The sequence below is a fragment of the Vigna angularis genome, chromosome 5 (genome assembly GCF_016808095.1).
Source record: "Vigna angularis cultivar LongXiaoDou No.4 chromosome 5, ASM1680809v1, whole genome shotgun sequence".
In the NCBI taxonomy this organism is placed as follows: Eukaryota; Viridiplantae; Streptophyta; class Magnoliopsida; order Fabales; family Fabaceae; genus Vigna; species Vigna angularis.
This window is the reverse complement of record NC_068974.1, coordinates 16430394-16448590: the sequence shown is the minus strand read 5'-3', so window position 1 is coordinate 16448590 and position 18197 is coordinate 16430394. Positions and strand designations below refer to the sequence as shown.

Sequence of the window (18197 nt, the reverse complement as noted above, 5' to 3'; positions counted from 1 at the left end):
TAAGAAAACATATCCTCAAGTTAAATTAGGAAATGATGAGATAAAATTATGCATCAACATAATTTATTCTACATTAGTTCCTATGTTCTTCAGTACACCAACTTTTAAACATGTTTTCCCAGTTAAGTTCATGGCAACCAGAGCCACTTCCAGCACAATGGTGACCTATTATCACAAGTAAATTAGAATACACCCCACCCCACGCCTTGTATATATAATAATAGAAAGGGAACATGGGAATCAAATGTGCCTAAACTGTACAGGCTAACCACTAAAAGTTTATACCAGCCACACAGTAACAAAGTAAGCTCCCCTGCCATGAGAAAAAGAAAAGACGAGGGAACAGATCAAGCTGAATATATCATGATACACGGAGAGCCTGATTGCAGATATATCACAATGCTACCACATTGTTATGGCATTATGATAAATATACAGAAGGGGCAGAGAATTTGCCACAGAAGCAACTTCCACTTCAGATTGCTCCATATATACTCAACAAGTACAGACGCAAGGTTGTACAGTTGATGAGACCTTCAGCACAACTATTATATTTGGAGAACTTTTCTCCAATCATCTATCAACTAAGCACAGTCTCTGAGTTCACATGACCCCCACTGCTCCCAGTATAATTGTTAATTCCAACCACAGGCACAGACCGCTGAGCAAAATCTAGTAATAATTTTCTCTGATTATCATTGGTGTGAGGAAGACTTACACGCAAGAGTTCAACAGGCATTTCCCTACTAATTGCTTTAGCAGCATCTGATCCAATACCTGACACATTTGGCGTCCCTTGTACAAGCAGTGATTGCATGATACTCTGGTACTTATTCATGCAATACATTGTGAGAAGGCCAAAAAATTCATCAAATGAGGCCTGCCAAAATGAACGATTAGCTATATAGCTGCAAGCACCATGGGGATCAGTAAGAAGTTCAGTGGCCCTCTCAAGAACAGATACTAAAATAAGGGAGGCACCATCTCCAGCTGTACTTCCAAGGGGGCGTAAAGGAGGTTGCTCTGTGGAACAAACTACAGCTGCAAGACAAGCACCTAGGGCACCAAGATCCATTCCCCGAACACACTTACAAACAACCTTAGCAAGGTTACTTGTACTCAAGGCAGCTTCAGGTTCGGATGGTAGACTACCAAATAAAAATCTCAAATGACGAAAGATGGTCATGCAGACTATCCGCATAAGCTCACTACCAGAACCAAGTAGCTGAAGATACTTTGACAAGAGTTTCCGCCCTTTGGGAATAGACACTAACAGTAAGAAAACTACATCATCCTTAGCACCAAGCCCAACTTTGCTTCCATTCTTTCCCAGTGGATCAACGAGTTGGAGAGATGATGCTAGTCCTTCCATAAGGACCTTCCGTCTTCGTCTTAATTGAGTCCCACCATCTTGTAGTTGATTACACTGTAAAAAACGATCAATGTCCTCTACATCAAGAAGAAGATAAAGACCATCCTCAATTGCGACTCTGGCTGCAAACAGAGGCTCCTGTTCAAGGGGCTTCTCTGAAATATTTCGCTCAGAACTACCACTAGTGGAAGAGTTTAATGGATCAACTTCAAAAAGAGCATGAGGTTGACGATTAGCAAGGAATGAAACCCTCCCTAAAGTATCAACCTGAACAAAACCAGGGGAGTCCAGATTGGCACGGATTCGTGCAGGAACATCCTTTAGTTGTGTTGGGCTAAATGAATGTTTCAACTTAGCCCCATCTTTTTTAGCAAGACAAGCTTGGTGATAATAGTCATCATGATAGGGGTCGTTGCAATGAGTCACAGCTTGCTGCATTCTAAGAATACTCTCAATTTCATCACTAGTCATATACTTTGACCTAAACTGTAGTGAACCACTTTCATTCTTCTGGCTACTGGCATCAGAACCTTGTTGCAAAAAACGATGACTCTGTTTACCCTTATGAGTTGATTTTGGCCTGTGTTCTCTGGTATCAGCAAGACCAAGCATATGATCATATTTGCTAACCATGGATGATCCAGAAGAAAGCTGAGGGTTAAATAAATGGGATTGGAAACCTGACATGTAGCGTCCTGGTTTCTGAATGGGATGAAGATGTCTATGCTGCTGCAATTGGGTCAATAAATGAGGTGATAATGATCCACTCTGATGGTGTAATTGTTGCTGCAACATATTACTGAGGAGGTTTGGATGATCTCCAGAATACAACCCAGATTGGTTGACCCAGGGATTCTGCATTCGATAATTTAGAGGTGAGCCAGTAGTAAATGGGTGCACATTTCCACTGAAATGTGACTCATGTTTTGGTCCACTCAACTGTAGCACAGAATTGAAATAATGAGAACGATTTTGTGACGGTAAAGCCACCTGAGCTCCACCAGTATGAAAAGGAATGTTCAAATGACCTGTACTGTGATTTGGGGAAGACTGTTGGGACCTACCACCAGGTGGAGGATACGATGTAAATGAGGATTTTGGTGCCAAAATAGGTTCACTAGAAAACCGAGTAAGCTCGGGCCGCTTGTCAGGATACGAAGATGTTCTATACAAGGTTTTTGATTCTTGTAATTGGGCAGTGGAGGAATGTGGCTGTGATGACCACCGCTTTCCGTCCTCAGTATTTTCACTATCATAAAAAGCCTGATCAAACCAGTTAGGAACGGGTTCACTAGAGCAATGTTGGAGTTGGTGTTGCAGCTGTCGCTGCTGCTCGGGATATGAAGATGTTCTGTACAAGGGCCTTGAGTCATATAACTGAGTTAGAGAAGAATGGGGGTGTGATGACCATCTATTGCCATCCTGAGATCCTTGCCCTTCACTGTCATAGCTTTGCTGATCAAACCAGTGTGGAATGTCATCCCTTTGTGACCATTCAGAAGCAGAGGAATCTGTCAAATATAGGAAAAGAAATAATTCAGTCAATTGAAAAAATGATTGATGAGAAATGGAGGACAGATCCATCATAGACCAAAAATATTTCACTCAAAATAGTAAATCTGCATCATCTCATGGAAGTGAAAAAATTGTAAAGCTACCACCAAATACATTCTCAAGAACCTTACTGATGCTTTGCTTTGGGTTTTTACACCAATGTCAAAATGCAAAAGAATTTTACACAAACACTAGAGACCTCCTGCATTATCACAAAACCAGAGGGAACCTCCTCTATAAATACATATGTAGCATAGATACTAACACAGACACTAGACACGACATGAACACTTCAACACGGGTAATTTCCAAAATGTGGGACACAGGAACATGGATTTATATATCAGATCATTATGAATTATTTAAATTGGAAATCAAGATTTATGTATTCAAAACCATATTATTTAAATATTTGTGATCATATAGGATTTGTTCCTTATTTCTATAATCATAATAGGAACTTATACAATAAGTTTGAGTTTTTAGAAAATCATTGTATTTGGCCTTATTAATATAATGTTGGAGTCTTGTCAAAATTATATTAGAGACAAAAAAAATGTCTTTTGAATTGGACACTTCACCAATACTTGTACACGTGTCGGTGTTCAATACGTGTTAGCCACAGGGACACACCACTTAAGAGACGTGTCCGAGCTTCATAGATCAATACATATTGCACAACTTTGTATCTATTAAGTACTACTAAAAGAGCCAAGAATACCACAGTTGAATCTCAAGCAATATGTTACTGACCTAACATTTACAGGCACCTTCTATAACTGGTGGAACTTTCCCCACTTAACAGCTTGCAGCAGAAGCCAACATATTTGCATATAAATCAATGCATGTACACAACTTAATATTTCTAAATGTAAATGCATGCTCACAAGGTTCTAATTGACAAAGCTGTTAAGAGTGTAGGTACACAGCACAAGCACCGAAAAAGAAAACTCCCGATAACAGCAGGGAAAAAAAAACTACCAAAAAACCTTTGGATTATTTAGAACATCATGTTCTCAAGCTTCAGGCAATTATCACTATAACCCACATTTCTTTTGATTTACCACTACTTTAAACAGACTCGTAATGATATTTTACTTGGTAACCAAGGTTGTGGATCCGAGATAAAGAGAAAACACAAAATCACCAATGTACAAACATTAAAAATAAGACTGTTTTACATATGTTTTTTATTTATGAATTTCTACTTGAAGAAACCATCTTATGTTTAGTTGTGTGTGATGTATCTTTAAGATATATGGGATATTTGTCATTAAGAAAGCGCGGGATATTTTATCTACCTGTTTTCTGTCATTTTCATTTTTAATATTTATCCTTTAATAGAGAGATTAATCATTTTACATCCTACACAATTAATATATCTAGATCTATTTTACTTCATTTTTTCTTGCCAATTAAATGGTGTCAATATTCAAAAATCCTAAAAATAATTGTCTTGCACGATGTTTTAAACTAATCTTCTGAACTATCAATTTCATAACTAAAATTTTGATTGAGTATTGATTACAGGAGGGTCCAAGAACTCTCTTGAAGAATCAAGGATCCAATTTGGGTTTACTCATCAAGATTCTATCAAGAAAACTGGGCTAGTACTGATTCATTTTGCACTACTAGAGTGTACCTGGACGATCATTTTCAACATTTGCAATCTGAGTATTGTGTTGCTGTGCCAGGGGGAGAGAACTGTGATTGTTCTCATTGAGAGTTGGGATTGCTCTCAAGGTGTAAACAGAGCTATGAGTGTTCTCTATTTTTGGTAAGATTGTGAGGGTATTCACATCTTGTTACTATAGTGATTTTAAGTGGGGTGAGAAGTACATTGAGAGGAGATATCTCTGTATTCTTGTACCTCTATCATTATAGTGGAATCCCTTCAACTCACTAAATGCAATCCTTATTTTTCAGCTCTCAACTTCAGTGAGAATGCATTCTAGAAATTGAGTCTGTCTTAGAGTTCAAAGAAAGAAGCTGAGGAAAGTTATAATGAAATATAAGTTGAAGATCAGTTCATTGAAAAATAATATCAAAGGCAGGAGTAACACACTCTAGTCCCTCAGCAGTTGGAGACATCTAAACTGAAGGTAAATGTCCCAGGTAATTACCCTGAAGGTAAATATACCTAACTTTACAAGGCACCAAGTAAATGATGTCTTCCTTAGGGGGGCCTTCATAATGCTAGATTCCTTGGGAATGAATGATACTCATTCACCAATTTGAAGAGAATTGTTCAGACGTGTTATATGTCTTTAAGATATCATTGGATACTTATTTTTAGGATATCATGGATTTTTTGTTTCCCTATTTCCTTTTTTTTCCCTTTTTTAATCTTTACACTTGAGAAGGGACATTACTGATTGTAAACATAATCTACAATTTTTTTTCTTTCAACTAAATTATATTCATACTTTTAAATAGCCTCTTAATGTGATGTTGTCTCATTTCTTTCATCCAATTTTGTTGTGTACAGTATATAGACATAAAGTAAATCTAAGACAAACTTCAAAGAAATTATAATAAAAGGCCTCATTAACAAGGGTGCCCGGAAATGTATTAAAAGTGATAGGATTTTGCGTTTTAATATAATTAATATAATAAATACATTCAAAGCTTCTAATTACTTAAAAAATGTATTAAATGGGATAAGATTTTGTGTTTTAATAAATAATAAATACTTTGCTTTCCAATAAAAATTTTCTACTTTACTTTGTTAAGACCACTTATCATCATATGTCTACAAGAAAATAATGTTATAAAGTAACAAACATTTTCCTACTTTGACACCACAAGATTATCGTTTGCCATCACAATTTAAACATATTAAGAACCTCAAGTTTTAAAAAATATAAAATTTAAAAAAATGATAAATGTCAAAAAGTAACATCAATTAGCCAAATTCATTGCAAATGCTTACTCACTTTCTCTTGATCCCCGTTCACCAATAACTCCTGGGCTTCTTGGTCCACTAACAACCTTGTTCAACTGAAATAAAAAAAATAATTTTAAAAAAAAACTTAATATCAGTTTTCGTGAATACAATATATGATCACTAAAGGAGATGGGTTTATTTTCAAAACAATAAAACTGAAATATTAAATCAACCACTAATTCAAACCATGTAAGACTGGGAATAGATTATAATATATAAGTGAATAGATTATAATATATAAGTGATAGATTATAATATATAAGTGATAGATTATAATATATAAGTGATAGATTATAATATATAAGTGATAGCAAACCTAACTTCACAAGTTGACTTTGTGACATGGAGTTAGGTTCACTGTTATTGATATCAGATAACGGAAAATATCAAAGACTCCAAAATTCTTTATGAAGTTATAACGGAAACCAAAACGGGTTATGGTGGAAACATTGAGGTTAAAAGAAATATAATTTATGAATTTTTTCAAAAACAAATACAGAAGTATAATTGTAATGCAAAAGTAATGATATTATGGTGTGACCAGCGGCCACTGCCTACAAGCAACGGTGAGCAGCAAGGTATGTGCAAATGGCAATGAGACTAAAGGAGAGAGGGGTGCATAGGGTTATTAGGGTATTAGGTTAAAATAAGTTTTTATTGGGCCTGGCCCAATTTTTAACAAAGTATTAGTTGGACTTTAAACCCAAGGAAAGACAAAGAAAAGATAGCATTTGAGATAAGCCCTGCAATTAGGGTTTCTTCTCTGGGTGTTGCCCCTCTAGAGTAAGGTGTCTTCTCCGCAAGTTGCTACCCCTATTTCTTCTCCATGCCGCTTCCCTTGTTTCTACTGCAAACCGCTGCCCCACCTTTTCTGCCATATTTGTTTTGTACCCACCAATGCAAAAAGCGGCAGCCATGAGAAACCCACTTAGTCGTTGCCTTGTTGTGGCGGTAGGCTACAAAACCACCACTAGTTTCTGCCATGGCGCCGCCATAACCGAGTTTTGATAACACTGGTTCGATTTAAAGTTCACTTTCTGTGAAATACATTAAAGTGGATGACATAAAGAATTGGAGATACACTAAACTCATGCAACACCTTGTCAACATCAAAGATATATTGAAGAATATGTTGAAAGTTGCTTCATGCAAACAACATCTCTGGAAAAGGTAAGATGTCAGGATTGCAGAGTAAGTTACATAAATGTTAATTCAAGAACATTTAATGCGTCTTGAAGCCGTAATGCATGCTTAAACGCAAGAAGAAACAATAGCAGAAGAAGACCCTCACAATAGCTGCAAAGGATGTACAATGTCTCTTTTCTTTCTAAACTCTTTATATAGAAGAACTTGTTGAAGAATGAAGGTTGACGAAAGTCTTGCTACAAGAACGTGCACAAGATCTTAAAGCTTCCAAGCCTTGTAGTTGTGAAAAAGAACATTGTTCATGTTTATTAGCAATCTAGAGTGATAACCCATTACATTCCTTGTAAGACACTACCCCTCATTATAGTGAGCAAACATGTGATCTTTTAGATCACATTCTTCATAAACTTTTTGGTTTTCGCTAGGAGTGGTTGTCTTTAAAACGTCTTAGTTAGGAATGATTGCATTTTAAACAATACCCAGTATTAGCCAATTGTGGTTGTGTTACAAAGAATAATCAATCTTAGCAAGGAATAGTAGCATTCCAAAGAATATTTGATCTTAGTCAAGAGTGGTTGCATTCTAAATAATATATTGTGTTTAGCCAAGATTAGTGACGTTTTTAATAATACTCAGTCTTAGCCAAGCGTGGTTGAGGTCCAAACAATACTCATTTGCATCTACCAACAATAGTCTACCTAGTGAAAATCAGTTGATTGAGAAATGGACATAATCTTTGATAACATATGAATTAGTATAAAAACATTATATATCCTTATCCTTTATCAATTTAGATTTTATGTTAATTAATTGTAACTAATCATACAAGAACACTTTTGCAAATTTGAAAAGCATTTTTAGACAATCCATCTGTCAAACTTGAAGTTGCATATGATGTTCCTCATCAATCGCAATCTCTTAAGAAAATAGTTTGATAGTGCGTCAGTCAAATAAAACTATTGTCTAATGTCATATAATCATGTTACCTTGCAAAAATTTCAAAAAAGTCCTAAAACACAATTCAACTCTCCTTTCTTGTGTTTTTGATCCGTTTACATACAAAACATCATGAAGGGACGATTGCAAATAGATCTAATTCTTGCTATCATCGTTTTATGGACGAGTATCAAATGACTATTAAAATAGTTGAATACATGCCTTTAATAGATGTGATTCCATAGGATAGATTACAAGTGCAAAACTTTATTTTAGGTGCAAAATACTACAGAATGTAACAATCATGTTAGCTAAATTTACCAATGATGAATTGGTTTTACCTATGGAGAGAAATGGAAGAGCATTTCACTTGGAAAACTTTAAGAAGGCCAAGTTGTAAGACTTGAGAATTAAACTGTAAAATAATTCTAGAGGGCTTGATTGATCCCTCTCATAATCTTCTATTTATAAGAATAAATTGATACAAAAGTACATGATCAATAGAGTAACCCTAGACACAATATAATCATGATAAATAGGGTAACCCTAGACACAACTATAATCATGATAAATAGGGTAACCCTTGACACAATATAATCATGATAAATAGGGTAACTCTAAACACAATATAATGATGATAAAATAGGATAAATATCCTAACACTCCCCCTCAAGCTTGTATGTACCAAGCTTGGAACAAATAAACTCACTCCAACAAAATCAACTTGTCTAAAATGTCAAGGCAATAGGCGTGGTAACTCTAGCTTTGAATAAAATGTACATCTAGCTTCAGACCATCAAGAGAAAATGTCTATAAACCAAATTGGACTCACAAACCAGTGTAGCATCACCAAAGAGACTCCTCATAAGCTTATGGAGAATAATATTGAACACCCACGAAACTTCATCTAGCACCATGAACCTTCAAGTAGGATTGACTTTGACAAAATTGATTTCCATCAAAAGTGAATAATGAGTGATAGACAACGACAAACTGTAGAGACTGCATTGCCATCAAGTAAGGATGGGACATGCATGTCTAAATGCGACAAAAATGCAAGGACGGCTATCTTTGACTAGTTGGAGCCTACAGTGGCTGAAAACGACAAAACTGCAGGGACTGCCATCTCCGACTAATTGGGGCCTGCAATGACTGAAAGCAGGGACTGTCATCTCTGACTAGCTGGGACCTCTGACTAGTGTCTGACTAGTGGCTGGAAACATATTCCCCTCACTGTAGGCACTAAATTGTCATTACTGACTTATGGGGCCTGCAGAGACTAAATTGCCATCACTGATTGATGGAGCTTGCAGGGACTAAATTGTCATCAAGTAAGGATGGAGCCTGCAGTGGACAAAAACATACTGCATGGACTAAACTGCTATCATTGACTAATGGGAGTATGTAGTGGCTTAAACATACTCTCCTTCACAGCGAAGGACGAAAATTGTGAAGGTGGAATGTCATAATGGTCTCCTTTATTCATCAAAGCATCCAAAAACAGATCTGACGGGTGAAATTGTTGGACTAAGATTCTAAATCTTGATAGAAATAGACTCCCCTCATGCCATGAGGAACCTTCAACCTATGACTTTGGTGTTGAAATTCCTTGGTGTTAACCAACTAATAGCATTGACTCTCCTTGGAAACATGTAAATAAATGACACAAGCAAACATCACAGCTGCTATAATATAAACACACATTATGAAAGAGGCTAAGGAACAATGCTGAAACAAAATTTTTTTTTTCTTTTGGTCCAGCAAGACGAATAGCAGCGACGCAGTATGATTCTGACATTGGGAAGGTGACTAGTGACAAACACGCGACAGAAGCAGATCGGAGAGAAGTAGTTCATGACAGTGCGTGTAGAGGAGAATGAGGCAGCGACCACCAAGGATGGGTCACACTTGAGGCAACAAAACCCCTAACTTTGTCGGAGAAAACTTGACGGTGGTGGCAGATGTCGGACAGATGTGGCGCTTGAATGAAAACTAGTCCTCGACACCGGCAGAATTGGTCGTCGCTCAAGGAGGCATCCTGGTCGCCGAACTATACTGAGGCAGCGGATGGTGGCAGACAATGGTGAACAAAAAAAGCATTGAAAATATGAGATTATTAGGAGAGTGAGACTACTCATTGAGGTATTTAAGAAAAGATGAAATTTTTAAGGCCGCCGGTGGCGGTGCTGGCCATCGACGACAACAAAGACAGAGTAGGAAGAGACTCAGACAACCTGCTCTGATACCAACTTGAGAATTAAACTATAAAATAATTCTAGAGGGCTTGATTGATCCCTCTCAATCTTCTATTTATAAGAATAAATTGATACAAAAATACATGATAAATAGGGTAACCCTAGATACAATATAATCATGATAGATGGGGTAACCCTTGACACAATATAATCATGATAAATAGGGTAACCCTTGACACAATATAATGATGATAAAATAGAATAAATATCCTAACAGTAAGATTTGGAGGAAGAGACCAGGGAACCTGTTTTAGTTGATTTGAAGGAAGGATGCCAAGGAACATGTTTGAGAGGTTGACAAAACAAAAAAAAAAATAGTTCTATGGAGAAATTAATTGAAGCCACTAGACTAGTTTCCTTTCATGTACAACAATGACCAAGAGAGCATCAATATTTAGGGTACTTGGTGGACTTTAACCAAAAAGATCAAATGTCAATGCATACTTTGCATCCCCAATCCACATTTAAGCCATGAGATTTTACATGTGACAAACGACTCTTGGATTGAGATGTCCCATCCTAAAAGTGTGCAAAATTAGTAATCCAGGAGGTAAAGGCAAATGTATCCTCCACTATAGGACTAAGGATCTCTATAGCAACGTTTAATGGACTTTGAAGAAATGAAGAGCCCAATGTCATTATAGGGGACATGGGTGACTGAAGATTCAAGTCATGATAAGCAACATGCATTGACAGAAGATCACAAAGAAACATTAAAGACTGCACTATGGTTCTCCAGTTCTTTCTTAGCTCTAGCATGTATAGATGCAAGAGGTAAGAGTTCATTATAATCATATAACACAATACAAACTTGCCCAACATATGCATACACATTCCATACAAGCATTGAGTGTCAAGAGCCTGCACCTTGGTCCAAACAAATTTACGAGTGACACATGAAGGAAAAAATCAATTTGATAGTAAGGAGGGTAGGCTGATCACATTGCATAACCGAGTGTCAAACTTCTCTCATTTGGCACAAGCAATAACTACTAAAGATGATGTTGATACACCAGCCAGACAATCCATAGGGTGATGTTAGAAGCCCAAGGTGGTAGTTTGAACAGTTGGCATCTCAAATGGAAGCAGGTAATTAGAAAAAAGGAGTGTAAGAACCACTAAAAGCCATGGTTAGTGGGGAAACATTAGACACAAAAACAACACATGGAAGATATTGTTTGTACTTTACTGTCTGTCAACCGTGTTATAAAAAATTGGTGATAATGGCGCCATGGCGGAACTCGATGACGGTTTTGGTACTTGCCACCACAACATGCTGATGGCGATGCGGGTTTTTCATGGTAACCATGGCGACCACTTTTTGGATAACAGGTAGCGGATGCAGAACGGCTATGGTGGAAAAGGTGGAGAAGGAAATCTATGGAGGCAACAGCGGCATGGAGAAGAAGACTCTTTAGCTGAGGCAGTGACGCTTGTGAAAAAACCCTAGTTTAGGCACAAGAGATTTGTTCTCTTTAGTGTGTTCTATTGGGTTTAAAGCCCAAAAAAAAGTCATCAAAAGAAGGGTAACAATTAAGGACGCAAACTGGAGAGGCACATTTCTTGGGATACCATGTTAAGACAAAACAGGAACACTGGACTGAAACTGTGGCTGAAAACACAGCAGCTGTGAGTTTGTATAGACTTGTGACATTAACTATACCTAAATAGAAAATATTCCGTTGTCTCTAAATCAAATATTATACACCTACAAACTGTTATTAATGCAATAATTGCAGAATATTATATTCTGATTTTCAACATTATCGCACCTATTTTTTTACTACAAAATAATAAAAGTACTTCTACCTATATGTAGAGTTTTATCGAATACTTCCCAGCATCCAGAGAAAGTATGACATATCGCAGTTTCAGGACCTTACCTTTAAAAAAGTCGTAGTAAGATCATCAATATCAGAAAGTGATCTTATATCCTCTGCCTGCAATGTGGAAATGTAAGTTAGTTGGAGAAAATTCTAGCATCTTGTCTGCAAATATTAATTTGTTATGCCCCACATTCACTAGGAATTGAGATTAACTTGATAAAAGTCAAATATAATGCTTTAGCAAAGACTAAGCAAACCACAACCAAAAATTCAAAGGCAACACAACAAAAATTTAAAAATGGCCATGAATGACAGCAACTATAAATTCAAGTGCTGTCATTTGGAATATCCATTCACAACCATCTCATTTGACTACATCAACTACTCAAAAAGCTTATGTTTGGGGAGATCAATCAAATGACGCTAGTTTGTGGTAGCTACTTAAGATATCATTTTTTAGAGAAAGCACTCAACATTCAGGCATCAATATCAGTTTTGGCAATTCAAATGACGCAGTGTGATATTTGTTTTCACTGAAGTGTAAGCCTCCCTCAGATAAGTTAACTTTGTAAACATTGTTGCCACAAACTTTAAATTAAAAAGAAACATAATCAGACTGAATAATACCTCTTCTTTATTGATAAATAAATCATCCTCGCTGAATTCCACAGCAAGCATGGCCTTATATTCATCTTCATCTTCTAACCCCCCCAACTCAACTTCCTCGGCAGCATTTTTCCCAAAGAATGCATATTGTGATGCATCAAATACTTCACCTTCTGCATAAAAGAAGAAAACCAAATCAAAGAGATTTCAACAGTTGTAACATACAAAACACGGTTTGCACATTTAAAAGCCCATCAATACGAACACAAACTGAACACCATGTAAAACAAAAAATGGATGATGAAAGGTCACAAGATCTTCAATGAGCATACAAAAACAAGGCAAACATTGAATGAAATCGGATATTTGCAATCTTCTTGACAGTTATACATTACTGATATACACCACACTTACCCACTAAAGGAACCAACAACCAAAGATATCCAGAAAAAAAAAGAATTTGGACTTTACAATAAGCAGGATAAACTTTTCAAAATTAGCAAAATCTAAATTTTAGTTCAGACCTTACAAGAACTCATTGTGCTGCAGTGAGTTAAACATATTAAAAAAAAGAAATAGAAACTCATAGCGTATAGTTTCATCCCCGTGATTTTTCGCGATCAAACTCCTAAGTAGAAGCAGATCTACATGCAGAAGCAGAATTAAAGAACGCAAAACACGAAAGAAGCGATTACAGCAAGAGCGTAAGAAAAACAAATAAAACCGCAGGGGAAGTAAAAACAGAACAGAAGATAACAAAATAATAAAAAAGAAACGAACTTTTGGAAGTGTGTCGCAATGGTTTGTGATCATCGGTGCTGGGAGCAGCGACACCAAAGCCATCCATGAAGGAAGAAAGAAACGCGAACTGTGAATAAACAAAGTTGAACGCGCTTCGCGAAGTGATGTGTGCGGAGAGTTATGTGAATTAGGTCATGGCAGAGATTGAAGGAATGGTTTGGGTTGAGAAAGGGAAGTGAAGAAGAACCCTACCACAGAGAGAGAAGAGAGACAGAGAGAGAGAGAGAGAGAGAGAGAGAGAGAGAGACAGAGAGAGAGAGAGAGCGGGTATGTTATAGTTGAGATAGCGTACCTAATTTTTTTTTTTTAATTTAACTGAGGGAACGTTTTTGGTGAGATTGTGTTTCGTGTAGTTTTCCAGAGAAGATACCAAAACAAAACAAAAATTTATTGTTTTTATTTATTGTTATATGATTTGAAAAATAGGTGAAATTGCAAATATTTAAAATTAAGTTTAACAATATAGTTTTAAAATTAGCCATGCATTTCTTAATATTTTAATTAAATAAAATTGACATTTTGTTTAATTTGTAACTAATATTTTAATTTTTATTTCTTATATCTTTTCATAATTATACTTATATTATTATTTTTATACCAATGAAAACACATATGCTAGTACTTTTTTCATGATAACAAAAAATAAATAAATTATAATTATAAAAATAAATATAAGTAAATTTTACAATTTATTATAGTTTATTTATATATTTTTTTTATTTATTTAATAGGTGTTTTAAAATAATAACACTAAGTATTTTAATATTAAAATAATTCAATGATTTCATAAATTTATTTCATTATCTAAAACATTCACCATATTTTTAGAACTCTTCCTTTGAGTTTCTTTTTCCTTTTCTCTACAAATTCTAACTCTTGAATTATTTGTTTGACGATCAAGAAGTGTCTAAGCAATCACAACAATGAATCATTTATTCTCTACCGATCAGATTTCATTCTAGAGCAAGTAAATTTTTGCTTTTTTCTTAAATTTGTAGTTTAAGACACATGCAACTAGAATTTTTCTCGCATATGTCGTTTCCTTATCTTTTCTAGTTTATTGTTGATCAGAGGTCCTAAGAACTCACTTTGATCATAATTTTTGTGCTTTGTAGGAATTTATAGAGTTCCTTGAGCTTGAAGTAAGGGTCATGAGCGTAGAGCTTGATAGCATCCCTATTAGGGTAAGGTAAGCTAATACATAGGCTTAAAGTTTGAATTTCAAGTTTAATTAAGTATTACTATGATGATATGATGATTTAATTGTAATTGAGATAATTTTGTTTTGATGAATGTAATTAGTTATGCGTTGGTTGATGCCTTGTATGAATTTGTGTTGGATTGGAGTAATCTTGTGAATGTTGTGGTTATGAAATTGGTGTTGTTATTTTTTGGTTGAAATGTTGGGGAGAAATGAGTTAGTAGAGTTATAGGGAAATGGTGATTTAGGACATGTTGTATGGTACTTTGAAACTTGTTTGGGTTGTGAGTTAGTAGATATGTGATATAGAATAGGGTGGTAGCCAATTAGTTATGTTTTGAATGATTTTTAAGTGCATTTTAGAGGTTTTGAGTAAAGAGTTTTGAAAGTAGAAGGTTTGAGGTATGATGGAGTGTTTGGGGTCTGTTTTTGGGTCATTCTTGACTTGTTCAGATCCCAGTTGCTAAGTTATGTGTTAAAATTGGTAAAATTGAGTTATGGGCTATATAATGATGTTTTAGATGAATTGAGTTGGAATTTCATGATAAAATGAGTTTAAAACCTGGTTTAAGTTGGATATATATACTTGGATAGGTCTATTGTGACTTAGAATACCAATTGGAAGTGGTAGAAGTGCGTAAGATAAGATATGTGAGGTTGAGAGGGTGCAAATTCTATAGAATTAGTATTCTGCAGAATTATGCAAAGTGGCTAGGCAAGCAAGTAGCTCGTTGGACAAGTATTTGGGGTGTTTTGGTAATGGGTTTTAAAGGCTAGGCATGCCAACTTGCTAGGCTAGAGAAGCTCTATATTTGAGCTCTCATTAGGCAAGCTTGTGCTCGTTTGGTGCCATGATTTTGGCATTGGGCTTTCTTGGTTGTTTTATTTTCTTTTCTCTACTATGTATGGATTTAATTGGTGTGATGTTTTATATAATATTCACTAATATGGTTTGAAATACATTATGGTATGGAATTGAGGTTTATAAGAGTTCTAAGAACAATTCTTAGTGGTTGTATCAAAGTGTTGTTAGTATGAATGTAGGAAGCTCGGTCTTGGGAGTTATTCTGATACTCTAATGATCATTCATTCTCAATTAGAAATGAGTGATGCATGTGGTGAGAGTAGCAGGAGGTTCTAGTCTAGGTGCTCCATTATGACCTAAGATGCAAAATAAACCAATCTTGTGTGTGTGGTAGGATGAAACACATTGATAGTGGCTTTACAAAGCAGTAGAGACAACCACAAGTACATGGTCTGCCATAGCTCGACATTCATACTATATCTAGATGGTCAAGTCTAGGTTTTATGGCATGATTAGGATGTTTGATTTACTTTGTATGAAGTGTGATATATGATGCAATTTTAATATGCCATGATGGATTATTTTTATCATTAGCTTACCCTACTTGTGTTTTTATTTGTTGGTTGTTATTGTGTGTTGATTATTAGGCAATGATCCTTTGGTGGGTGAGTAGAGGGAGATGACGTGTTTGTGGAGCAAGCCTTAGGTGGAGATGACACTAATTGTAGCACACATATGTTTTTCATTTGGTTGTATTAGAGTATCACTTTGTACATAGTTTTCGGGATTTGTAACTTGTATATTGATATAGAATAACATGCTTAGAGAATAATAAGCTTAAGACTAAGACAATTAAGCAATGGAAAAAGATTAAAATTGGAAGAGAGAAAGGATATGAAAACTTATGGAAGTGAAGACACGCCACTTGAAATATCCAAGATAAGTGTCAAGGAGATCGCCACTTGCTCCACACAAGATAAGATCTGGAAAGATGACTATAAGACAAATTTTTATCTCAAAGAAGATAAGCAAATGAATGCAAATCACTATTATATTCATTCAATCAAAGGTGTGTTGTACAAAGGAGACCATTAGGTTGCTTATATAGCCTTAAGGGTGAAGTAAGTGGAGAAAACTAAAGGATGTGGGACTTGAAATGCCTTCAAGTCTGGACAGTAGCACCTAAGAGTGTTTCTAAGTCCCACATCTCCCAATTCTTCCACTTCTTAAGGGTTTATAAACTTCCTAACTAGTCTAGAAATCAAAACTACAACTATACATGTGGTAACTTGCATTACAAGCAACTTTTATGAGAGAAAGACTTATTTATTATTCTTTCTTTTAAGTCCAAGCTATGTGAAGTCTCACATTGCTTGTACCTTAAAGAAAAGAAGAATATATAAGCTTCTTTACAAATAAACAAAGAGAAAGAAACTAGAAACTATAATAGGCAAAATACAAGCCTAAGAAAACCTATGCTATTTCTTTTATGCTTGTTGTTACTCTTAAAACTCTTCATTGTTGCCCCATCTATGATCATATCATCCCCCAAGGTTGGAGAGGATTAGACCTCAAATCTTGAAAAACCTGCAAAAAAGAGAGATTAGTGATTTATTACTTGTATAATCCAAAGGAACGCCTCCTGGATAAAATATTACCCTACAAAAAACATCAAACATATTGTGAATGAATTGATGTTTTCCAAACAATGTATATAGACAAGGAATATTAAAAGAAGGTTTCTTTGGAAGTGGATGGATTTTCTTAGTGAAAACTAGAAATCCTTCTTTAGAAAAACTTTTATTTTTGTCTTGAGTTAAATGTAAAAAAGAAAACATTAACTCAAGATGTGGTTTGGAAATGGTTTGAGAATAAGTGGAAATAAGGGATGAAAAAGGTGGGATATTTTCACAAAAGAGTTTGGGAAAGGAAGAAAGCTTAATAATTGGAGAAAAATGGAAGGATTGAAAAACTCCCCTGAATTTGCTTGAATCCTTTAGATTGATGGGAGTGGAAGATGCCTTCAGTAGCACTTCTTTGGTATTTAGGACTTTGGCCTTCTCATTTTCTTACAAAAGTTCTTCTTTTTCTTTCTTTGCTCTCTCCTCTCTTTCTTGTCTCTCATTTTCTTCTTTTACTCTCTCCTCTCTTTCGTTCCTTTCTTCTTGTACTCTCTCCTCTCTTTTGTTCTGCTCTTCCTTGACTTTCTCCTTATGAGGACAAGAAGATATTATATGATCATGCCCTAAACATTTAAAACACTTAATATGGCTAGGTCTAGCATGAGTGGACTTAGAATATGAAATATGTGAAGAAGAAAGTTGATGAGATTTATTAGAATGCTTCCTAGAAACATCTTAGTCTTGCTCCTTTGATGATGAGAAATTATAAAATACATCTCTTGAGGAGTTTGAAAATTTAGTGTGGGAAACTTCTTTTCTCAAGAGTTGTTTTTCTACTTTGATAGCTTTATGAATCACAACATTCCATTTCTCATCATCATGGGGTGTAACTAAATCTCGGATGTTTCTAAGAAGTCCACTAATAAACTTTGTTATTTTTGTTTGTTCATTTTCAATTGTGTTAGTACGATGTAGGAGCACTTCGAGCTCACAAGCATACTCCCCCACACTTCGTCTACCTTGCTTAAGTTGTTGGAGCTTAACCAAGAGTTCCCTAAAGTAGTGAGGAGGTACGAAGCGTTGGATCAAAATGTCCTTAAAATGTTCCCAAGATCTCGTGTATGAG

At 35.6% G+C, this 18197-nt stretch overlaps 1 protein-coding gene across 1 annotated transcript; it reads right to left on the bottom strand.

Annotated features, from left to right (window-relative positions):
• LOC108319561 (protein PAT1 homolog) lies at nt 1-13721 on the bottom strand. Its single transcript, XM_017550723.2, has 5 exons — nt 13423-13721; nt 12664-12815; nt 12094-12150; nt 5863-5926; nt 1-2883 (listed from the first exon to the last, which is right to left on the bottom strand). The coding sequence occupies exons 1-5, from the start codon at nt 13487-13489 to the stop codon at nt 581-583; spliced, it is 2643 nt and encodes an 880-aa protein (XP_017406212.1). The 5' UTR covers nt 13490-13721; the 3' UTR covers nt 1-580.
• Between the last annotated feature and the right edge of the window lie 4476 nt (nt 13722-18197).